General features: G+C 41.8%; 1 protein-coding gene across 1 annotated transcript in view; it reads left to right on the forward strand.

Annotated features, from left to right (window-relative positions):
- Positions 1-24,398, forward strand: part of mllt10 (MLLT10 histone lysine methyltransferase DOT1L cofactor) — a 46,033-nt gene extending 21,635 nt beyond the window's left edge. The window contains 15 exon segments of the mRNA XM_053342624.1: positions 3,493-3,591; positions 3,854-4,190; positions 5,019-5,237; positions 5,887-6,372; positions 12,306-12,466; positions 16,484-16,604; positions 19,214-19,301; positions 20,782-20,848; positions 20,851-20,974; positions 21,453-21,602; positions 21,923-21,978; positions 22,180-22,481; positions 22,789-22,812; positions 23,179-23,269; positions 23,605-24,398. Coding sequence (XP_053198599.1) covers positions 3,493-3,591; positions 3,854-4,190; positions 5,019-5,237; positions 5,887-6,372; positions 12,306-12,466; positions 16,484-16,604; positions 19,214-19,301; positions 20,782-20,848; positions 20,851-20,974; positions 21,453-21,602; positions 21,923-21,978; positions 22,180-22,481; positions 22,789-22,812; positions 23,179-23,269; positions 23,605-23,889 — 2,610 coding nt within the window. The 3' untranslated portion in view covers positions 23,890-24,398.
- The last annotated feature ends 604 nt before the right edge of the window (positions 24,399-25,002 follow it).

Below are 25,002 nucleotides of genomic sequence, written 5' to 3' on the forward strand. Positions count from 1 at the left end.
CACACACACACACGCACACACACACATCTGTGCCCACTGATCTCTGACCCTTGTGTGTGTGTGTGTGTGTGTGTGTGTGTGTGTGTGTGTGTGTGTGTGTGTGTGTCCACACATGCATTTATTATGTGGTTCGGAGGCTCAGATGTATACCCACCTCATGTTAGACCCTGCAGTCAAACTACAGCAGGGGCTAAAAGATCCCCGGCTCCGACCGCTTGGAAAAGGCCCGCAGGAAACACACACATATACACACACACATCCATACATACACAATGGCTGGTCAGAGATCCTGCAGGAAACTGCACAGGGGAATTCCTGCCAGGCCAGGGCGGATTATTTTCCCCCTTACTTCCTGTTCCTCTCCCCGTCTTCCCTCGCTCTCTCCTCTCTGTCTTCACCCTCTCCTCTTCCTCCTTAGGCCATTGTGTTGAATTATACAGTGTTAATAATACATTCTTTATCAAATTGACAGGCAATACATTGTCCATCATCGGTACATATTTTTTTATTTGAGCTGTTATTGATAGATTATTCGGTTTGAATATTAACTGGCATCTGTTTTTATAATCAAATTGTCTTAAAAAAAACTACTAATAAACAAAAAAATGAAAACAAATATTTGCTGGTTCCAGCTTCTCAAATGTGATCATTTGATGCTTTTATTTGTCAAACATGATAAAGTGACATTTGAGGATGTCAACTCGTGCTGTGGGAAATTATAACAGCCATATATCAATATTTGCTGATATTTCATAGACAAAACAATTCAGAAAAAAATGTCAGAAATGATCAGTTTACACTGTTGGCTACATTTGAGGCTTTTATAAGTGTGTCTGAATTTTGAAATTGCTTATTTATTAAAGTTACATGAAGGGAACACACAACAAGCTTATACAAATCAAAGGCCGTCTGTTACCTTGATAATTGAATGTGATCTGCAACAGCAGAGAATTATTCAGCTGCTGCATAGATCATTTATGAATTACGTCATTGATCAATCTAAAATGTTTACACATTCTCCGGTTGCAGCCTCGTCAATGTGGTAGCTGCTTTTCTCTGTTTTTATAAGTGAAATATTTTGGGGTTTTAATTTATCCACTATTTTCAACAATGTTATTGACAAAATTGGCAGATTAATTGATTCCTAAATGAACCCTGCCATTAAGTTTTATTAAAAACAAATGCAACGATCACGATACAGATGTGTTCAGGAGCTGGGAAAGTGGCTGGGCACGTTTTTGGTGGGCGTAGAGGAATCTTGTTTCTCTTGTAATGGTCCTCATGATCTGTATTCGACATAGACAGAGAGGATTTCAGCCCACTGTTGTATCGCTCATTGTTCCGGTCTTTGTTGATAAATAGACGTGGACCTCATCCTCTGCCACCACTCATATTTACCTCACACAGTCTCAAAGAGCACTTGGACATGTCAAATGATGGTGCTGCAAATGGTCAGCAGCACAGAAAGAAGGGAGAGGACACGCTAAAAGTCTTTGTCTCTGCCTGTATAATCAATTGACCTGATTGATAAGGGTGTGTCAGGGGTACATTGTGTGCGTGTTATGTTTCCCACGCCCAGTGCTTTGGGACCGTGTGTGTGTGTGTGTGTGTGTGTGTTATCCGACCCTCTCGGCTCAGCCTCTGTCCATCAACACCTACCTCTGGAATGTTAATGAAAACCAACAAGGGAATCCCAAAGAATTTACCTCTCTGTCTCTCTCACTCACCCTCTCTTTTTCTCTGGTATCATTTTAACTTTTTTTTTTTTTTTGAGGCTTTGTAAAATCCCCCCTCGCTATCTTGTGTTTGTTTTGGGTTATCAGATTTTTGTAGCCATTAACTGAAGTAGGCACTGCTGTTAAAACAAAGTGTTAAAGTAATTTCTTAATTGGTGAACAGGAAAATAAACCAACAATTTTAAGGTCATTTATAAGCAAAATTGGAAAACCTTTGCAGGTTCCAGCTTCTTAAATGTGAGGCTTTATAGTTTTCTCTGTTTGTGTCATTAAAATTTGACTCTTTTTTTTTTGACAAAACAAGCAATTTAAACACACCACCATGGCCTCTGGAAAATTTTCTGACATTTGATATTTTTTATAAATTACCGGTACTTGATGATTCGAAATGATGACACACAGCGGCCTGATGGAAGGTCAGTCATCACAAACTGATACTGTGCAGCTGAACATTGTTCTGTGCTTCCAAAGAAACTAATGAAATCATCTAAATTTAGCAGACATTTCTATAAAAATAATGCATGAGACATTTATAATATTTCTATTTTAATGGAATGATTAATGAAAAATATTTTAAATGTTATTACTTACTATTTAAAGGTAAAAACTATATGTTAAGTCATTATAAGCTAATTAAAATGGCTACATGCTGCTCTAGTTTAAAGTTGTATCCACAAATACACACAAGCGTTAGCATTAGCGGAAGCCAGCATGCAGGCAGGTCTACAGTGGAGCTGCTATCTCCTGATTTGGCTGGTGATGTCTGTTAACTGTCACTCGTAGAGGAAGTCTGGCTAAACTGTCACCAGCCTCCATGCAATCATTTCTCAACGGGACCCCTGGGGAGGGCGAGGGGGGAGGGGCGGTTTCTGGTGGTTCAGAGTTGTCATGACACTGAGCATCACGAGCATGTTGAGTCCCATGTTGTCTCTCAGGATCACTGCATATTCTCACTGCCTTTCTTTGAGCGTGCGTGTGTGTGTGCGCGCACCTGCATGCATGCAAGTGTCCGTGTAAAAAGTCTGTGTTAGTGTACGTGCACCTGTCTGCCTGCACACACACACGCAGAGAGGTGTCAGAGTGTGGGGCGTTCATGTGAAGTGTAAATGCGCCGGCACCCAGTCGCCACCTCAGGGGTGCGAGAGGAGGGTGGCGGGGCGTGTGTGTGAGAGAGGGTGTAAATTGAGCTGTGATGGTCCAAGAAGCAGGATATGATTGGATCAGATGATGAGACCTTGTGCGCTTCGGCACGAGGCACTTAGACACACTGCTCTAAACTGCAGCGTGCTGAATTCCTGTTGCTTCCTGCCCCTTTTATTTTTATCTCTTCCATCACTCTCTTTGTGTTTGTAGATCTCCAAGCTTTCATCTCAGACTGAGCCTTTGAAATGCAATGTTCCCTCTTTCTCTCACTCAAACACACATGCACACACTCCTCCTCTGTTCTTATATCCTATTTCATACCTTTGTTTCTTTTTTATTTTTGCCATCTCTTTGGCTCTAATCTTCCCCAGAACACTTGCATATATAATCCAGTAGTTCATATGCACGTCCATTTTTTTTTCTGTTACCATGCTGACCGTTTTCTCAATGTTCCTGAAATGCAGAGGGTTATAACACATGGGTTGTAGGAGGTCTGTTTTCCTCTCTGTGCCTGTCTTTATTTCTCTCCTCCCTGCACTCATGTCTCGGGCAGCCTAACCCATCTGTTTCTCTTTTCTTTTTCTTTTCTTTTTTTTCTACTCTCCATTCTCAGAAACACAAGGAACGAGACAGGCACAAACCGAAACACAAGAAGACCTCCATGGACATGTCACCCTCCCTCGTCCTTCCGAACATCATGGTCCCAGACAAGGTGAGGGGGCAGTCCTCCACTCAGCACTGCTCTGTTTTTGGTCATTTGTGACAGAGCTGGTTAAATATTAAAGCTAGAGTGTCAGACGTTTAGTTTTTTTACGTTGTTTTACCTGTGTTGTTCGTTTTTATGTGTCCCTCACACTTTCTGTCCTCCTGTTGACCTATCTCCTATTTTCTTTCCTTGTTCCGGACCTCCTTTTCCTTTCAACCATCACATTTTTTTTCAACATTCTTCCTCCCTTTTCACCTTCCTCCCCCAGGCATACAACAGCAGCAGCTCAGGGGCAGGGGTCCCCTCTCTTCCCACATCCTCGCAGAAGCGACTGGACGATGGCAGTGCTCGCTTCACCACTGCAAACTTTCAGGAAGTGTCGTCTGCTCTCTCCGTCGGGAGCTCCAAGGACGGCCTGGCTGCGGACGCTGGGAAGGCGGCGTCTGAGGCAAAGAACAAGAAAAACAGCGCCGGAAGTCACGTGGTGGGAACGAGGGGTGGCCGCAAGTCTCTCACCTCCTCAGGGAAACCCCTCCCCTCTGCCGTGGTCACCATGGCAACCTCCTCCACATCTGCCTCTGCTTCCACAGGGCCTTTCCACCAAGGTGAATTGATGGTTGCAAATGGTCCTGTATGTTAATTTTTCCCTCAATGGGAATTAACCCCGCAGTTAGAAAAATGAAAACGCATTGACAAATCATGTGTTACTGCTCTGCCTACCCCCCCCTGAAAAAAAACAAAACAAAAAAAACTGCAAGTGCAGCACAACTGAAATTACTGCAACCTTATTAAAACCCAAGTAAGAGTGTGATTCATGTGTTTTTATGTGTGTGCGTTGTGCGACTGGATTTTGGCCAGACACCAGACTTTTGTGTGTGTGGCCGTGATAACAGTGTTTCGTCTCGACCGGCCTCTGGCTCCTGTAATCTGGGGCCCTGTCTGGGAAAAGACCAGCACACACAAACACAGACAGAAAGAACATGTGGGGAGGTCAGGACCTGAAAGGAGTCTATATGAGCTCCGATGTCTTCTACTATCAGAACCTTGAAGCGCTCGTCAAGTGTGTGTTTGTTTGTGCGTGTCAAGCGGGAAAACGGTGTGCCCGTGTATTCATTAATTTGTGTGCTCTGTCATACGGGAGGACTGCATGATGAAGAAGGCCTGACTGTGCAGCAGATAGCGAGCAAGAGAGCAGATTAAATGCTTATTTTGGTTATCTTGTTTCTACTGCTCCCATGATGATGGAAAGGAGGGCAGTATGGAAACTTTCACAGTGTTGATGTCTGTTTCTCTCTCTCTCTCTGTCTCTCTTGCACTCTGGATTTCTCTCTCTCTCTCTCTCTGTCTAATATATATATCCTCTTGCTTCTTCATCTCATGTTTATTACTTTCTCTCTTTTCCTCTTGTCTCTGTCTTCCCTTTTCTTCCCCAGGCCTGTTGTTGACCAGTGCCAGCAAGACGCCCTCTGCTCCTTCGTCCTCAGATTTTCTAAGTTTCTCAGATTCATCGTTGCGTCCTGGGGGTGGGACCACCTTCTCCTCCCCGCCGTCTTTCAGCAGCTGCCTTGTGAAACCTAGCTCGGAGGGCGGAGCTTCAGAAGGAACCACGACACTGTTTGGTTCTCTTGTGTCTGCCACTACGGCTTCTGCAGGTGAATGACATTTATCATTTATGACTTGTGTTATGTACAGTTGTTGGAATTGATTATGTTTTTAGACTGAAAGTTGAATTGGTAAAGAATATAAAAACAAAAACAGTCATTTAGTCTTCTACGGCTCTGAGGAAACTTCTACTACAAGGCCTGCCTTACAATGTATCTGAGGAGTTTGAAAGATGTGGAGTTAGCAGTTGTATATTGTGTATTTATTTATCATATTTAATTACCCGACATGTACTAAAGAGCTGAAATGATTAGTTAATTAATTGAACAGGAACAGGAAATTAATAAGTCCTTTTTAAGTACCAATGCCAAAAGTTCTCTGATTTTACCTTCTGAATCGTGAGCATGTCTTTGTTATCTTAGTACTCTTATGTTAATAAACTGAATAACTTTGATATTGTTATCTCTCTGAATTAACAATTAAAATATGTGAGCTTTTGGTTGGGAAATTGTGATTATGCAGATAAATGAAAGTAATTCTTAGTTGCAGATCCCTATTTTTTTTTAAAGAACGGACATGTCGCAAGATGTGCTTTGCTCCGTCACTCGGTTTCACTGACGGCTTTAAAGCCGACAGAACACCAAAGAACCACAGTCTTTATGCTTAAATATATTTAGTTCTGCTTTCTTGTTATTTCAGTGGGCGGGAAGCTGTATGAGAATTCCCACAGTCTCACAGCCAGCGAGACGACAAGCCTCGGTGTGTCTGCCGGCTACAAACGGCCCCAGCCCTCCAGCTCAGGACCGGTGATCGGAGCGGCAGCGGCAGGAGGAGGGGAGGACGGGGTGAAGAAGAAAAAAAAAGGCAACTGGCGAAACAGATTCGGACCTTGCTTCACCACAGACGTGAAGCCCTCAGAGCCAGCGCCCTCCCTAACTCTCCCCACATCCTCCACGGCCAATACCTCCTCCTCCTCCTCCACCGCCTCCCCTTCGTCCTCTTCATCCTCGGCGCTCTCAGGCCGGCCGGGCTTAGTCTCCAGCAGTGGATTAGGAGTGGGAGTGGGAGTAGGAGGGGAGAGGGGGCTCGGGGTCATGGGTGTCAGCGGCGGGATTCAGAAGTCCCCGTCACTCCTCAGGAATGGGAGCCTGCAAAGCAACAGCGGCTCCACAACCACTGGTTCAGGTGAGGAGGACACAGAAAGTAAACGCACAAAACAAACCATCTTTTATTACCTATCACAAGTCAGATCTGCTATCATGTTTGCTGGAAACAGCAACCTACATAAGTTCAGGTCCCACTTAGGAAATTATCTTCAGCCACTGGTTAAACACAGATACAGTTTAACCTGTAGCTAAGAGAGTAGATAGACATAATGAAATGGTTGTTGGCAGGTAGAGTGACATATGGGCTGGTTTAGCTCAAGATTTATCTGCTTGTAAGACAAAGAGCGTGCTCACCTTTTCATTCAAACAATCCAAGGGAAATGTGTGTTGTCACTGCTACATTGTCTTCACACCCGACTCCTTTGCTGCTTAATGTTGAAGAATTAAACAGAAACATCTGAATTACCATCGTAGAAAAAGAAATCAACATTACTGATTACAAATGGCAAAGATTTTACCCATGTTTGTAATTGGCTCCGTGTGTGTGTGTGTGTGTGTGTCTGTGTGTCTGTGTGCGCGTGTGCGCACATGTCAGAGTGCGAATGTGTGTGTTATTTGCTCACACACGTGGAAGTGGTCGGAATGTTTTTCTTTTTTCTTTTTTTTCTCATCGTGTTCAGTTGCTTGGCAACTGTCTTTATGCTTTGGAGTTCCCCTCTGCTGATGGAAATGGCTCCGTACAGCCCACACATCCCACATCTCCCCTTTCTTCCAGAATTACCACCCTTTTGTTTCTCCGTGCCGCCTTTCAGCCACTTCTCTGTTACCTGCATTCTGCTCATTCCTCCGAACCTCGCCTCACCTGTTGATGCTTTATGCAATTGACGTTTAAGAGTGTTTGCATAGTCTCAAATGCATGCGTGTGTGTGTGTGTGTGTGTGTGTGTGTGTGTGTGTGTGTGTGTGTGGTTCTCAAACCCAAATGCAAATTAATAAAAACCATGAAGGCTAGTATCCATCAGTGATCATCAGTGATCATCAGGATCAGCTGATCAAATACTGACTGCAGATTCGGTACCTTTGTAAACGTTTTCACATGAAGCTCTGACATAAAGGATTCTTGTGTCTCTTTGTCTTTTGCTCAGACTATCATTGATTTCTGATTAATTCTAAAATATTAATATATTTTTAACAACACTAATAATTTCAGAGTTATTCATAACATTGTTGAATTGTATTTCATTGGGATTATGTCTTCAACCTTCAACATCTGTAATGAATATGTGCAACAGCAGACTGACTGGATCAGTCAGGTTTTTTCTTCAGCCTGTTGTAAGAAAAACGACGTGGCTGTAAGTGCTGGAGTAGAAACAATTAGTCTATTTATTGATTAGTCGATTTAACAGAAAATAACCTTCAACTGTTTTGATAATCAACTAATTGTTGAAGTGATGTGTTTCTCAGTTGTGAAGACTTGCTGCTTTTCTTTGTCTCATGTGATAGAGAGCAGAAAATCATTTTTTGGACAAAATGAGACAATTGATGACGTCACCTTAGGCTACCTGAATTGTTAATTTTTATATTACACAATTAATAGAGAAAATTAGGCAGATCATCAATGAAACAAAATAATTCTTAGTTGCAGTTAAACTTTACGCTGATTGTAATTAAAACATTTGTTTTTGGGAATTTCATTTTTTGCCTTGTGCATATTGTGAAGTATGTGTAGGAATATTTTTTGATGATGATTTAGTAATTTTGTAGATATATCCTTTATCTCATTACCCTGTTTAAGTGGGGTTGATTGACTGATATTATCTACTACTATCTATTATTACAGATATATTTTTATCAATTGTTATATTTGTTAGGGAGAAGAATCACATTACATCATACTAAACATCAAATACAGCAATTAGACTTTTGGCTGTCTTTCACGTTGACTGTTGTCAGATTGACTGCCAGGTGAGCTGCTACTACAAGCACAAGTAGTTTTTCCCTAAATATTGATATTGAGTTAAGCTTTCAAAGGTTTGCCAGTGAATACTTTATATTTAAGAAGCTTTGAGTGAGTAGGAGGGAGTGAGTCAGACTGGCTCTGTTTGCCTTCTGAATTAAATTTTTTGCAGCGCTGGTGGTTGAGGATAATTTTGTTTGTGATTCCACGTCCATTTCAGTTTTGGGTGCTTGTGCTTTTCCCTGCAGCACAGACTGCATTTCTGACCACAGCTGCGGAAAGAAGATAGGGGAAAAACCTGTATGGCCGTGCATTATACGTATGTGAGAATCATGTGTTCTTCTTCCTACTGTAAATATTTAGCTGAGGGTTAATGCAGGGCAGTAATGGGGAGGATCTTGCCGTTTATCCAACACCACCCCCAACCCCACCACCCACCAACCCCCCAATCCTGTCTCCTGACTCCACCGTGCTGATGGATAGATAGTTAGCTTGATAGATATGTGTTGGTGGGTGGGGAGAGGCAAGGGGTTAGATTTTGGCTAGGTTAATGTTTGACGGCAGTGGGGTCACTGATGGGACGGACGAGCTAGTAGAGCACTGTGTGGGGGAGGAAAGATGTTGGGTGGACATGAATTTATTCAGGCCAGAAGGAGTGTGTGTGTGTGTGTGTGTGTGTGTGTGTGTGTGTAAATTGGAAAAAAGCATGTTCATTATTGTTTATTTATGTATTTATTTGCTTACTTTTCATTTTTAGATTTATTGAGCTGTACGTTTTTTTTTTCTTCTGCTCTTCATAATTACCATCAGTCTGGTTTCACAATCAGCAAAATGTTCAGTGAGCCAGATTTTTATTTATATACTGAATTAAGTCTTATTTGTAAAATCCGAAGCCTGCGTTTGTCCTTATTGGTTAAGTTTGTAGATAAAACACATTTTTGTGTGCCAGTAAAATACATTTCTACATTGAAGAACATTTGTGAAAATTCATGAATGAAAATATTCTGGGACCCTTTAAAATTGTGCTCAACAATTTGGATTTTTTTTTTTAAACAGACTTCTTTTTTTTCTTTTTTTCCCCCCTTTTTTCTTTAAGTGATTGCAGTGTGTGTGTATTTAACAAGTGTAGGGAGCATTGTGGCTGATGGCGCTTAAAATATTTTTGGTGACTTTAAACAGGAAAGAAAAACAAGGACACACATAAACACATTACGCAGAAAACCTCTAACAAACAAAACACATCTGAAAATTGGAAGCAAAGTGGCATTAGAAATGTGTGTTTTGTCTAAACAGTAAACAATCGATTGCTGACTAAGTGTACAATAAAATAAAGAGTTTTTAGTAGAATTTAGCTCCATCAACCCTCAGTGTAAAACCTGAATATGCATAATTACTGTTACTTTGGAATTTAGCTGTTAGTCTAAACTGTTGTTGACTCTCAAGCCAACATGGTTTTATCTGTCTGTCATAAACCCGCTTACATTTTGTGATGTACGTATACACACACACACACACACACACACACACACACTTACTGCCCCGGTGTAGTTCTGCTCCCTCTACACTTTGCTGTGATGTTTAAATACATTTCTGTTTATCTTTGGTGGTAGAAAATTCTCAGAATAACAAATGTCTCCCTGTTGCCATGTGGTATTCAGGGTTTGTCTCTACATTCCATGTTTAAACCATGATTAAATGACTGTCTGCAGTGTTTTTTAAAAACAAGCTACAGGGCCCCTGAATTTATCATGGCTGCGCTATTTATAAAGAAAATTTCTCCTTAAACACAGTTTGAAGTGAGATTGAAAATGTTGCTTCTGCTGTTAAATAGTAAAATATGACACCACTGACTTGGTTTTAGATTGGACTTACCCCTCCGTAAACAGACAACGTAGATTTCCTCTTGAGATAATACCAGCTTGAACTAATCAAGGTGGATATTTTTGCAGCTTACAGACGTACCGAGCAGGAAAGGAAAAGGAACAGGAAGGTTGGCCAATGGAGGCAGTTGTGCTCCAGGGGCTAAACGTTATTGATCACACAGATAGGTTGTAAGTTTTACAAGCCCGAGCTTGTGTGTTAGAGCTTGTGTGTGTGAAGATGTGTGTTTATTCTCTGTCTTATAAAGAGCAGGTTTTAATTCCCTTCAAGAGCTGCAATGGGATAATAATCAGTATGTTTAAATAATACAACCTTTGTCATATTTCAAATTGTTCTTGACAGAGTTGGCAGCAATTAATGTGAAAATATAAATCTTGTATAACAGTTCTTCTGGATCCAAGAAAAACAGCCTCGTCGTTAATGAGACTAATAAACATTTTTAAGTTTAATTTGTTTAGAAAAAGTTTTATTGACGCAGAGTTACAGATTTATTTATTTATTTTGAGCTCATGCTGGAGCTTGTCATTTAATGCTTTTCAGTGGAAACCTGAAAATCACCAGATTTGGAGCTAAAAGGTTTTTTACCTTTTTTTTTTTTAAAAATTACAACATTGAAAATAAATGAATGATAAATATAATGCAGTTAAACGTAAGTGTGACAAAGTATAGCAGGGTAATACATTGTTAATCAAATGTATTTCACTTTTCCACTTGCATAAAGAAATCTGAAAACTAGTCGTTACATTTTAAAACATTTAGGAAAACTACTATAAATGTAAGATTTCATTTGAAAGTGATTTTATTAAATTCTTCCTTTATAGAGCATCAAAATAGTCCACATACACAATGTATATGTTTCACTGTTTTGCTGCATCTCTTTGTGTTTGGTCAGTGACGTGAGCTGAACTGATAAACTGTTGGTTTGGCCTCTAATCCAGCTGCTGAAAGTCTTGCAGGAGCTCATGCCCTCTGAGCGACGGCAGCCCTGCTTTGGGTATCAATTTTTCTGGTGCATATTACAAAGCATTATAAATAGTAGGTAGGCCCATGGAGTCTCTCTCTCTCTCTCTCTCTCTCTCGCTCTCTCTCTCTCTCTCGCTCTCTCTCTCTCGCTCCCCCTCTCCCTCCCTCCACCACCTCCCCTCCTGGCACAAAGATCTCTTGTTCCCCTAGTGAATGTGCGCTGCCCTGAGCCATTCAGGCTTTTGTGGGGCTGAGGGGCCCTCTTCCCCCCCACCCCCACCCCTTCCTCTGCTGGGGTCAAAGGGGGGCAGGGGCAGGGCTTATCCCTGGTTAGTGGGCGAGCACGGTGGGGATGGGGGGGTGGGGGGAGATGGGGAGAGAGAGAGAGAGAGAGGGCAAAAAGAGATAAGAGAATGGAGTATTTCTGTGTAAAAATGGACCAATATGTGCGGGTGATTTAAAAAAATAGCTTATATTGTGTAATCTCCATTTTTAATATGACGCAAAAAAATGTCACAGGCAACGGTTGTTTTTTCTTCCTGTCTTGTAAAAGTTTAACGTGAATGATTTGTAGCGTCAGATTTTCACCACCAGCTCAGTGTTTGTGTTTCTGCACATTTAAAGCTGACTTTATCATAATTGGCATAGTTTTTCTGATCATAGAGAAAACAAACAGCATGACGGCTTACAGGCAAGCCCACACACTCAACCATGCATTACACTTGTTGATTATATTAGTCATGTACTAAATTGTTCAAGTCAACTGATCTGCTGCATGAGTAAAAAAAACTCATTTTAAGTGTTTTTTTTATCTTTGTGTGTAAGTCAAATGTCGCAGTTAAGATGGGATTTTTATTTCTCTAATTATTATTATTATTATTTTTTTTTTTTTTTTAATCACTGTGCATACATTTAAAATGACAGGTTGTTATTATCTAATTGAAATGTGTTTAATTAAACTCAACTATTTTTACCCCAAAAAATGCACATGTCAAAAATAAAGAGGTTTTTAAAAAATCCTGAAGAAATAAGACACATTTCAGAGCTGCTAAGACTTTTGAGTGTGTGGATAAAATATTGGCAGCTTTTGGCGGCTTTTCTATTTCACTATAGCATCAACTGTTGATCCACTTTCCTGTAAAATCATGATATTATTAAAGTGTAATAGTAGATGATAGACCATTAAAGCCTTCTAACTCTGACTGTCCACAGGTGTTTTCTCTGGTGCTGATGGGTCATCGTCGGGGACAGCGGCTGTCGCCGTGGGTGGAGCCAGCTCCGAGTTGTCACAGCAACAGCAGCCCACACCTTCCCTAGCCACGCCCTCTCCATTCACTGCCACTGCACCGCTAACCAGCACAGCCTCCACACACGTGAGTCCAACCGTACAACCTTTGCTTTAAAAAAAAAAAAAAAAAAAAAACTCACATACATGCTGTTAAACACACTGTGAGACTCTGAGTTTGTCTTTCTCTCACACACACACACACACGCGCGCGCGCGCGCGCACACACACACACAGAAACACACATACACTTCATCCAGCAGCATCTACATATGTCAATTCACCCACATCCCCTGGCATCTTTTGAGCTGAAATGCACTGAAGTAAACTGTGGGAACATAAATAAACTACGGCACACTAATTAAACATCTTCTTCACCAAATCGCTCATCATTATTATTATTAATCCACTGCATGCTAATTATGTGGGAAATGTGTGTGTCCTGACCTTGTGTGAATCGTGTTTTCTCAGGGAGTTATTGTACAGCTGATTGCACCTGTAGCAAGTTTTCCAGGTTTATTCAGAGCACCTAAAAAAAAAGAAAAAAAAAAAAGAAGAAATCTAGACAACAAATTAAATAACCACTGACCTTAACGACCACAATCTGTATTATTATGACATAAAATGATGCATATTTATTATTACAAATGTACAGGAATGTGTGGTGATGTGATCAGGATGCTGACACACAGGAAAAAGATGACAAATCATCATCTTCCTTTTAGAAAAGAGAAATTCAATGCCAAATAATGATATTCTGAGAAAACCACCAAAGCTACAAATAATTTGAATACACACTCATGGTCATAATGCCCATCCTGTCTCACAGTGTGGAAAATGGGGGAAGTGCACATTCACTATACATCAGATTCCAGGCTGCATACTTTGGGAAAATCCCTCCTATTTAGAATGAATCTACAAAGTCTGGAAATGTTTACAGACAATAAATAGTTTCACCATGTCTTATACCATTTTAAAAGTTATTCACATTTAAATCTTTGATGTAGAAGCAGTTTATCACGTTCATTAAGATCAAAATGAATTATATTGCATTTCTATAATTGGTTTTAGTGTGTTCCACTAGTTTTAATGCTTATAATCAGAAATGAGGGCGTTGACTTTAACTTGTTCAGCACAACCCCGCCCCCCACAGTAGTCACTGCACCCGTCTCCTAAAGAGAAAGAAAAAACTCTCATCTTCAATCATTGACCCCAGTGTCTGTCCTTTCAAACCTCCCCAAAGACCACGTTCTGTGTCTGTCCACCCAACACCATTTTCTCCTGTGTCCACTTACCACCTCTCTCTCTCTCTCTCTCTCTCTCTCTCTGTCTCTGTCTCTGTCTCTCTCTCTCTCTGTCTCTCTCTCTCTCTCTCTCACACACTTTCTCTCACCCTTCCCTCTCTCTGTCCCCATCCATTCCTCTTTCTCCCTCCGTTGTCCTGTGATGTAATGACATCTGACAAGCACCACAGTAGGGATGGAGGGATAGATGGAGGGAAGGAGGGGGGGTCGGGGCAAGTGTGTGTGTGGTTGAACTCTTGAATTCACTGGACTGGCCTTCATCTCAGCCAGTTCCTCTCTGTTTAGCGCGTATTATAAAGGACGGGACGCCTCGGGAAGCATAGGATATCACGCCTGTTTACAGCATGTGTAGAGGAGGTTGGTCTGGTGGTTTACTTTGGCTTAGTTGTAAGTTTAAGAATAAGTAAAAAAATAGGTGTCATTTCCCTGCAAACGTGTGCGCACAGCCTACGGAATAAATGTTCCAATTGCTGACCGGCAAGAAATTGCTGATCAGCAGAAAGCAAGATTCAAATAGAGAGGGTTTGTTTTTTTACCTTCATCTTGTCGCTCCAGATTGTTAAAAACGTGCGTGTTAGTTTGTAAAGTGTGATGTACGCCTCTGAGCATCTGGGACACACACACACACACTCTGAATGGAGTCTGCAGAAATTACGCAACTATAGGAGGATGCCAACAACAGTCTTCCCTCACTGTGTGTATGTGTGTGTGTGTGTGTGTGTGTGTGTGTGTGTGTGTGAGTGACAGAGACCATTTGCTATTTTCAGTCCACTAGCAGACTCTCGGCCTACTGTTATTGGCTATCAGCCCAGGCCAGAGAAAGGGAGTGCGAGAGAGACTTTGAATGAAAAATGAATGTAAATGAAAAATGAATGTTGATGGGAAAGGGGGCAGGATTATGGCACCAAGGGGAGGAGGAGGATGTGGAGGAGGGGGAAGGGGGGGGGTTCTAGAAAAAAATCTGAAGTCATTTCAGTGAGGGGAAAAATGGACAGAGGGTACAGGTTCCTTCTTTGAATTTAACATTTAACAGGGATGGGAATTTCCAGGATGTTTTCCAGATTTGTGTTATTTTAGACTTCCATGAATTTGTAATAGGAGATTATGGATTATTTTTTTCCCCCAGAGCGCACACCCTAAATTTTTAGCAAAGTGGGTAGAAATGTCTCTGCAAGCAAAAGATGGGACAGATATGCAGGCTAAGAACCATGAATGCAGGATTTGTATTTACTGACTGTAGCTTTGTTTGTTGGATATTCAGAAATATAGAGTTTTTCTGCTCATCCTCCTCATCAGAACTTTTCAGCTCAGTCAAATGCATAAAGTGTTGGAAACCACACTGTTTTAGTGTTTAAACAAATCGAACCCATCCGATAATTAGGAAATGTGGTTTGACGCTCAGTAGTTTCTTTTTGTTTGATTCCCTTTTTTAAAATAAATATCTCGACTCATTTCAGCTTGGCGCCTAATATAGAAACTCTTCAAAATTTCAAATAAATTGTAAAAAAAACAACTTCCAGCGACTTCAATCAGTTTCTGCCCTGTCACATGCTTTTTCCTTTAGTCTGAAGCAACCAAAACAGTCAGCCATTTTGTTCCTTTAGTTGGATCTGATTCCCGTCCTGATGCTCTCTTCACTCTCACCCTGCCCCACCCTTCACTCCACGGTCCTTATTTGGGAAATGCCTTAATTGGATTAAACTCTATGCATCAGAAACACTTTGTCAGCATGTCAGCGTACTGTTGGGTTGCCGAGGCACTTTGGGCCCCGTGTGTGTGTGTGTGTGTGTGTGTGTGTGTGTGTGTGTGTGTGTGTGTGTGTGTGTGTGTGTGTGTGTGTGTGTGTGTGTGTGTGTGTGTGTGTGTGTGTGTGTGTGTGTGTGTGTGTGTGTGTGTGACAGAATAATGAGCTGTGAAATCATAATATACTATTATTGTTTGTGGGTTTTATTGGAAATTAAAATAATATTTTAGCACTATAAAATCCACCTTCAGGTATTTTTGTTATTACCATGAAATCATATGTGATCAGACAGATTTTCAGCTTTAGATCCAGACTCATTATATATGTAATAACACCAGTCAGAGCCCCCAAACACTGTAAAATAAATACTCTAAGTGAACATGAACATCTGATGAAGTGCTAAAAAGCTAAAATCCCTACTCGCCTATAGATAACAACACCATAGAGACCACACTCGCTTGCAGTTGTTACTTTTCCAGAAGTTAATATATTGGAGTTTTTTTTAATGAATCAAAAAGCACATGAATCCACTCTTTTAATAGATGTTAATAGTGATCTGATGACGCAATTGACATCAGGTCAAGCACAAATACGTAATTTGCTGTTTCCTAGTTCTGAAGTGTGAGAATTATCTTTTTTTAAAATATGGTTTTATTTCATTATAAATTCAAAAATACCATTATTTTAATATATAATATGTATATTTTATAGAAAGAATAATTCATTCCTCTTTTTAAAAAAAACATCAGATAAATTGACAATGAAAATGGATCTTTAAAAAAATGAATCATGAAATAATCCTACAATTACAATGATCCTACATTTATAGCCCTAAAATAGTTTAATGAAATAAAATGTTTTTGGCTTGTTTCTCTCTTTTTATTGAAACACATGATGGTTTTATAGACGCAGCTGATCATGTTAGGCACCAAGTTGTGTTAATTTTAGAAGAGCTGAACAGCCCTTTTAACACAGTGCAAAGTGAATAGAATTGATTCTAAATTCAATGTGAATCTTGTGACTCATTCCTGTGTATCTCCATGTCTCCTGTCTTCAGGTGAGCGGTCTGCCAGGGTCCGTCTTCAACCTGGCCCCCTCCCACATGTTTGGCAACAGGCTGAACCCCAACTCGGCCATGGCGGCGGCACTCATTGCCCAGTCAGAGGCCTCACCAGCAGGTACGTGGAACCTGTGTGTGTGTGTGTGTGTGTGTGTGTGTGTGTGTGTGTGCGCGCATGTGACAAAAGTATGTGTGTGTGACAGAGAGAAAGAGAGGGAGATAATGGATAGGTCACGGCCCCATGGTCCCACAGAGAGGTCAAAGGTCAGCCCTCGTGATATTTTCAAGCTCCTCCCACTCAGCTCCAGTTACACGCCTTAATCGGTCACCCTCTCTCTCTCTCTCTCTTACACACACACACACACAATCAAATGAACACACTTTGTATATATACAGTTTACACACTTCAAATGTCCGTGTAAAACATACAACTCTCCTGTAAGCTGTGGAGGTAGTGAGGAGCAGAAAAGAGGTGGTTTGTTGTCTGTCCGTTGCAGAGGAGCCGATGAGGGAGAAAGAGGTGGCGTTAGTAATCAGAGTAGCCACTTCCTGATCCAAGACATCTGGTTGAACGTGGAAGAGAAAAGAAGGGAGAGAGTTAAGAGCGCGGAGGAGGAAGGTAGGTAGTTCCTGCTGCCGGTCAGCAGTCATCAGAGCCAGATCCACTCTGACCTGCAGGTCAATTCACTAATCAGGCTGAATGACAGGGAGACTGTGTGTGTGTGTGTGTGTGTGTGTGTGTGTGTGTGTGTGTGTGTGTGTGTGTGTGTGTGTGTGTGTGTGTGTGTGTGTGTGTGTGTGTGTGTGTGTGTGTGTGTGTGTGTGTGTGTGTGTGACAGACGTGAACAGTTCTGTGTTAGAAGATAAAATCAATTTGTGTAAGAGAAAAACTTTGTGGCATTGGAAATAGTCACACTGTGTTTTCTACCTTTTCACTTTATTAAGGAAATATTAGATTTAATGACAATTATTTTTATTATATCATGAAAATCAGTGGCAAAATTATTAAAATATTCACTGCTTGTTGTTTGATATTAGATTTTTTTGTAAATCAGCATCATTCATCTGCATTTATTAAACCCAGATGTCCCACATTTATGATTCTAGCATTTCAAATATGAGGATTTTCTGCTTTTCTGCTTTCATGTAATTTAAAATTGAACGTAATTAGGTGATGAAATGATAGTTTTAATCAATAATAAGGCTGCCACTATTGATTATTTTCATTATTGGTAAATCAGCCAGTTATTTTCATGATTGATTTTTTTTTCTGTGAGAAAAAATAGAGAAAATTTCTCACAGCCCATAACAATATTTCCAAATGTTGAGCCAGCAGTCTTAAACACAAATATATTCTGTGTACAATTCTATCAAACAGAAAAAAGCAGCAAATTCTTACAGAAAATGTTTAAAGAATGACTGAAATGATTAATGAAGTATTGAAATAGCTGCAGATACATACTCTCTAATCAATGTTGAAAGTAGTAATTATGCAGCCTTAATAAACCTGGGTATTTCCTTACTATTGTGTTATTAACAGCTACACAGGCGTGAAGTTGTGTTGTTGTTTTTTTAGGGGTCATGTGAGCGCAAACGTGTAAGGTGTGCGCGTGTTTGTATGCATGTAGCCTGTTTACTTTGGCAGCCGCTTCTCTTTGCTTTCGAGTGTCTGGAGGGAGGTGCCAGGACGGAAAGGGTTACGAAGGGGAAAGCGACTTTGAAAAAGAAGGCGAGCGAGGGACTAGAGTGGTGACCCGGTGGGGGTAAAAGCTGGGATTGACTGTCTTAAGTAGAGGGGAGTTTGTGTGAGTGTGTAAATGCAAAAGTGTGCGTTTGCGTGTGTGTGCATGTGTGATTCATTACTCTCACTGAGGAAAATGAAAAGAAGCGTCTGGCCAGGGGCCCAGAGGGAGGACGGGGTAAAGAGAGAGAGAGAGAGAGAGTGAGGGAGAGAGAGAGAGTGACAGGAGAGGGAGAGAGAGAAACGCACAAGCAGTTTGAATGAAGGCTCGTGTGTGAAAGAGATACAAAGGGAGAGAGACAGGGGTTGTACAAGTATTACAGTACTTCCACACTACACCAACTTCACTTGAAAATCCATATTTTTCTCTTTTGTTTTGGTTTTCTATCCACACTCAGCCAACATTACTCTCACCTAAATCTGAGCTGCTGATTGGACAAATCTGAAAACGATGGCGGTTTGTTTTTATTGTGGACATGGACTTTGAAAAATGATCACATAAGTCTGGTTGGAGGGTTGTTGTTTTTTTTTTGTTTTTTTTTTGTGGCTGTAAAGTTAAGAACTTTCCGTCACCCGCACCAGCTGTCATCACGCCTTTTAAATCTCGATCACACGATGCAGGTGTTGTCATTAAGTTCATTTGCATTTCAGCACTGTCGCCTGATTAACAGGTAATTGATATGAGCCGTGATTTCAAATGTTCTGTTTTCTGACAGCAGGAACAAAAAGAAAAAGTAGGTAGAGTTTAAACCAGTGCGAATGTACCGTTAGTCCCACTTCTTCACCAGATGTTTGGGGTGATGTACAGTTTCACAGAAGAAGAGGGTTTACGCTTTTAGTGTGGAAAGATTTTTATAACAATTAGCTGAAAAGGCTGTTGCTGACCCACATCGTCGTCACATATAAACAGCATTTTTTTTCTAATTCATGCAGCTCAGTGCGGACACACTTTTAAAGTGTCCGATCGATTTTCTGTGTGTGTGTAGATCAGGAGGCGGGAGACGGCAGCAGCAACAGCGGCGGCGTCGGAGCTCAGGGCTTCTCCATAAGAGCTTCTCCCAAGACCACCCCGCGGTGAGTACACACACACACTCACACAGATGCTCCCCCCTCCCTCCGTTCACCATTTACATTCCTCACTGACCCCCTCCACCCCCCCTTTTCTCTCTCTCTCTCTCTCTCTCTCTCTCTCTCTCTCTCTCTCTCCTCTCTCTCTCTCTCTCTCTCTCTCTCTCTCTCTCTCTCTCTCTCTCTCTCTCTCTCTCTCTCTCTCTCTCTCTCTCTCTCTCTCTCTCTCTCTCTCTCTCTCTCTCTCTCTTCTCTCTCTCTCTCTCTCTCTCTCTCTCTCTCTCTCTCTCTCTCTCTCTCTCTCTCTCTCTCTCTCTCTCTCTCTCTCTCTGCGCCTGCTTTGCTTTTCCCTCCGCTGGCCCCCTCGTCTCCTCTCTCTTCCTCTCACTCCTCACACACACACAAGCACACTCTCCCTTTCGCTCCTACCCCTACAGGCAATCCTCGCTCTCTCAGCCAACGATAACTTGTGTTTTTGAAGGTGGTAACCATCCTTCATCTGCAGTTTGGATTTTTTTTCTCTCTCTCTCTCTCCCTCGTTTTAATTACACATGGACGATCAGCCTGATGATTTTCTGCATCTTCTCCATTTGGGAATGTTTGCATGGATCTCTCAAGATGGGAATATTGATGATACAGATGTATTTTTGTTTGTTTCTACTACTTTGTGGGATGGATAATTTCACTTGATGAGGTTGGTTACATTTTCATCCATTTCAGCATTTATATTTAAAAACTGCACCGGTATTTTCATGGGGTTTTTTTTTGTATTGCACACATATATTACTTAATTTATATGGGAATGGCTGACTAAATTTTAAAACCAAATATTTTAATAGAAAAACACAGTGACAGATAATGTTAGATTTCTCTGGTATTTTAAAGCCTGAACAATTTCCACTGAAACTTATGAACACTTTTGTACATTTAATGCATCAAATTTCAAATTTTTTGGAAGATTCTGTACATTTAAAAGCAGTGTATTTACTTTGGTGCTCATAAAATTATGTGACCCAAAACTAGCGAAATGTATCACTTCTTTTTTTTAGCTTTTCTTTCCCCCCCAACATCATGCACCCATCTTTCTGTCCTCTACCCTCTCCTTCTGTCCCTCATTTCCCCTCTCTCACACTCTGCAGACTGTCTCAGCACACACACCAAGATTTATCGCATCAAGACAGTCCACTTCCCTCTTTCCGTCTCTCTTTCTCTCACTTTCATGTCTCCTTCTTGCTCACTCTTCCCCTTTTTCTCTCTCTCTCTTTCTCTCAACTCACACACACAGACAGAAAGCCTGGCCCCTTTTCATTAGAGGCCACTGTAACAACAAATTGATGTAGTTTTATAGCCAGCAGTGTCTATGTTTGTCTGACGTTTATGTTAGGTCATTAATCTCCCTATTGACCTCTCTATCTCTCCTTTTCTATCCATGCTCTCTCTCTCTCCCTCACTCTCTCTCTCTCTCTCTCTCTCTCTCCCTATTCAGCTCTCCCATTGGTGGCTTGCAGATCCGCTATGACTCCTCCGGGTCGTTGCCGGGGCCAGGGCTGGGGTTGCTAGGGCGGGGGGAGGTGGTGGTGAGACGCTGCCCCCGGTGGCCACCAGCATAGAGCAGCTCCTGGAGAGGCAGTGGAACGAGGGGCAGAGCTTCCTGCTGCAGCAGGGAGCACAGGGAGACGGTGAGAGGACACACATGAAATAAAGACACACACACACACACACACACACTCAGGGTTGGACATCATGACATTTTTCAATTCTAAAGATGATTTGGTACCTGACTTTCACTTCCAATGTGTCATGTATAAAAGTTCAGGGAAAAACTTAATCTGGTCCTCCCAGAGTTCCACAAGGGTCACTGTTCTGTAGCTGATCTTGACCTCTGACCTCTCTGTGTCTGTGTCACTGGGTATTTGAACAGAGTTGCAGAAAGTTGGAGGTCGCACCTCAAAAGCATAACGATCTCACACTATGACAGATGATAATTGTAATTTTATCGGAGCCAATTTGAAGTAGTTTTCTTTCACGAGAGAGTGAAATATCAAAAATTCCGAGCAAAGCAATTACTAGAGCAGAAATTGCTGTGACTAAACTCTCTTATACTCTGATCAGTCAATCAAATGTGGCTGTTCTCTCTCTCTCTCCCTCTCTTGTCAGTGGTGGGCATGTTGAAGTCTCTCCATCAGCTGCAGGAGGAGAACAGGAGGCTGGAAGAGCAGATCAAAACTCTGACCATGAAGAAAGAAAGACTGCAACTTCTCAGCGCTCAGCTATCAGTGCCTTTCACCCCCACCACGGCATCCTCAGGTACACACACACACTTAGAACTCAGGATAAATGATTTGTAGTGAGTGCAGTTAATGCTGGTGATATCTTTATTTAATATAAACATAAATATTATCTTGTTTCAGCTTCTGCAGTGTTCTGTTATTTACCATTTAAAACGAAGTATCCTACAAAACAAGATATTTGATGTCACTTTGGCCTTTCAGAAATTGTAAAAGAAATGTATCATATTTTGAATATTCTCTGATTAATGAATGAACTGGGGAGGGGGTGGCTAATTAAGACATAAAATATAAATAGATAAAGAGAAAATCTAAACCTGTCTGTAATTTGTGTTGTAGATGTGAAGGGAGCCCAGCTGGGAGCCACTGACTCATCTTTACCTGTGGCAGCTCAGGTAAGACACAGAGAAGATGGTATGACTCATTCATTGTTCATGTAATAACTATATTATTATACATTATAAAAGTTATTTGTATCAGCAACTAAATTTCACAAGTAAAATATACACCAAAAATCTACATAGTTTATGTTAAATGTAGAATTAAAAGAGATAATGGTCATTAAAGATGTTGATGTTTCTGTTTCTCTCTCTCAGGACAGTGCTTCATGTGGTGGCCACAGCAGCGGTGGCTCCACCTCCTCTCTGTCGACCCCTCCCTCGGTCTCCCAGAGTCCGCCCCAGCCACAGCTCAACGGGGTCGCCGCCGTGGGGACAAACCCGGCCGGGCTGGGCGGAGTGGCAGGACTGATGGGCGCTCTCGGTGCAGGGAGCGCTCTGGGAATGGGGGGAATCGTCGGGGCCCTGAACGGGGTGATCCAGACACCGGCGGGCACCGCCAGCCCACACACACACACTACTGGAGCAGCTACAGCCGTCACACTGCCCGTCAATAACAGGTACTGACCAGTGTGTTCTGTCTTTTTCAAGCATTGGATAAATATTATGAACTCAAGTGAGACCAGACTGTAGGAGCTCTGAATGCTGAATGACAGGAGCAGAGCATATCACCCTCTCCCAAAAAGCAGGTTACTCTCAGTGGATTTGAGGCCAGATTTCTACACCTCTGTCACTTAACATATTGAAAATGTCTGGTAACATGCTGGTCTGGAAACTTTGTTTCTAAGTTTCTTAAGTTGTCTTTGAATGTGAATTTGATTGGGTCCTCTGCTTCTTGTTTCCTTTTGCTTGCGTGTTGGATTGTAGCAGCTCAGCAACTAGTAAGAACAGGTGAGACTGAAGTCGGTACACCATTACAACAACCTGTAGCTCCGTCTCCTTCATGCCCCTGAAATGTTTTTGTGTGTGTGTTTACTTGTGTAAATTCATAGCAATGAGACAGGTTTGTGTTTTGTTTAAAAGTGCAATGGTTAAGACATTTATTTAAGGAAGCTTTAAACCACTACCTGCACCTTATTTGGGTTATAGAGCCAGTCTATTATTTTGCCGCAGGCAGCAGTTCGTAACTCTCCCGCTCCATATGGACCTCAATGTTTTGAGAAAGTGTATTAAAACATGTTGTGCTGAGGAATGATAGTGTGAGGACAGAGTGTTTATTGTGTTTGTCTGACTGCAAGTTATGTTTTGTCTCATCAGCGCTGCGCGGCTCGGCCTGCTGTCGGAGCAGCAGAAACTCCTCCTGCAGCAGCATCAGCTACAGCAGCTGCTGTCCTCACAGCCTTCAGCGGTACGACACACACACAGACACACTGGCAGGCTTGCAGCTAATCACTGCCTTTACTGCTATCACACACAAAGACAGTGAGATACAATTTCTTGTGGACAATGGCCTAAATCACCAAACATATTAACTCTTCTCTTTTTTTTCTCCTCCCTTTTCCTCCTTGCTGTCACTCGTCTTATCACTTTCACTGACTCTGTCCCTTCTTTATCCCTCCATCTCATCTCTTTCTTCCTCTTGTCTGAAATCTTTACTTAATCCTCATTTTTTCACCTGCATTTTCTCACTCATTCTCTCCTCTCTTTCCCTCTCTTGGTTTCCTCCTCTCTCCATCTCCCCAGGAGCAGCAGCAGGTGTTGCTCTACCATCTGATGCAGCAGCATCAGGACTTTCAGCAGCTGCAGTCCCTCTCCTCCTCTGGCCAGATTCCCTCCATCCCGCTCTCCTCCACTCAGTTGCCCATCAACAACCTGCTGCCCAGCGCTCAGAACCAGGGCCAAGGCGCCATCACCGCCAACCCCTTCCTGGCGCTACAGCACGCACACACTGACACACACGCCTCAGGGGCGCAGAAGCCACGGCTAGCTGAGAAGGCCGTGGGCATCGCAGGGCAGGAGAAGACATGACGGCAGTTGTTTGTTTTTTTGGTTGTTGTTATTTTTTGAATAAATATGCAGAGTTTTTGGGAGATCAGCCTGTTGGTCAACTTAGCGATTCAGTGATGAGAACATTGGCAGCAGGAAAATCTGTGTCCCTTGTAGATTATTCTTTCCAGTGATTGATAGCAGATGTAATAGCAGAAGACAAAAATAATACTGTATATATACGTATAGGTTTTTTTGTCTTTTGCAGTCACTAACTGCAACAAAGTAAGCTTTATTTTTGCAACATTTCCAGCTTTTAATATTTGTGTAAATTAGTAATAGTTTATTTCCATCCAATTTTAGATGAGTTTTTAGTTTTTGTGCTGCTTTAAAATCTTTTTTTCACAGTTGAGGTTATCATTTTCATTTAATATCACTGGTAGCAGTTTAGTTAGTGTCAGTATGTAGCATCAGACACATGATGTTTCTCTGCTCTTCTCTCAACAGGTGAGTTGGCCAACAAGTCAGCTCCCCAGAAACCTTTTCTTTAATTAGTGTCGCTCAATATTTTCTTCTCTTATCCCTTCATTCTGACGACGCTTTACTTTTTTTTTCCCTCCCCGTATTCTCTTGTTTATCTTGTCACTGTGTCATGTCTTTTGCGCTCTCCGTTTGTCTCCACGTGTCTCTCATCTCATAGCTGCTTCATCCTCCACACTCATGTCCCTCTCGGTCTGGTCTATCTGCTGTTTCACTCTCTCAGGGGTCGCAGCTAATCCGAGTTGTGCACTCAGCACACAAGCTAGCACACACAGAACTACAAACATAAAAAGAAAAAAATGCAGAAATAACATAAATATATACGTATATGAAGAAAATATATTAAAGAACTACAATGCCCTACCACAGGACTTAACAGATGTATGTTTGACATCTATCTCACAGCGGTCCCAAGGGAAATATTGGGTTAGAGGCTTGTGAGCATACCCCACATGTTCTCGCTGTTGCCTCTCTCCTCGTGTCCCTTTCACTCCGTTTGTGTGGATCCATTAATGTCAGTGAGCCAAGCCTGGTACGGTCACTGCAGAAGCCTTGCTTTCGACTGTCTCTTCTCTGGGCCAGATACAGGGGGCTCACTCAGGGAAGTGAAATGTG

This window comes from Scomber japonicus, chromosome 21 (assembly GCF_027409825.1).
Source record: "Scomber japonicus isolate fScoJap1 chromosome 21, fScoJap1.pri, whole genome shotgun sequence".
In the NCBI taxonomy this organism is placed as follows: Eukaryota; Metazoa; Chordata; class Actinopteri; order Scombriformes; family Scombridae; genus Scomber; species Scomber japonicus.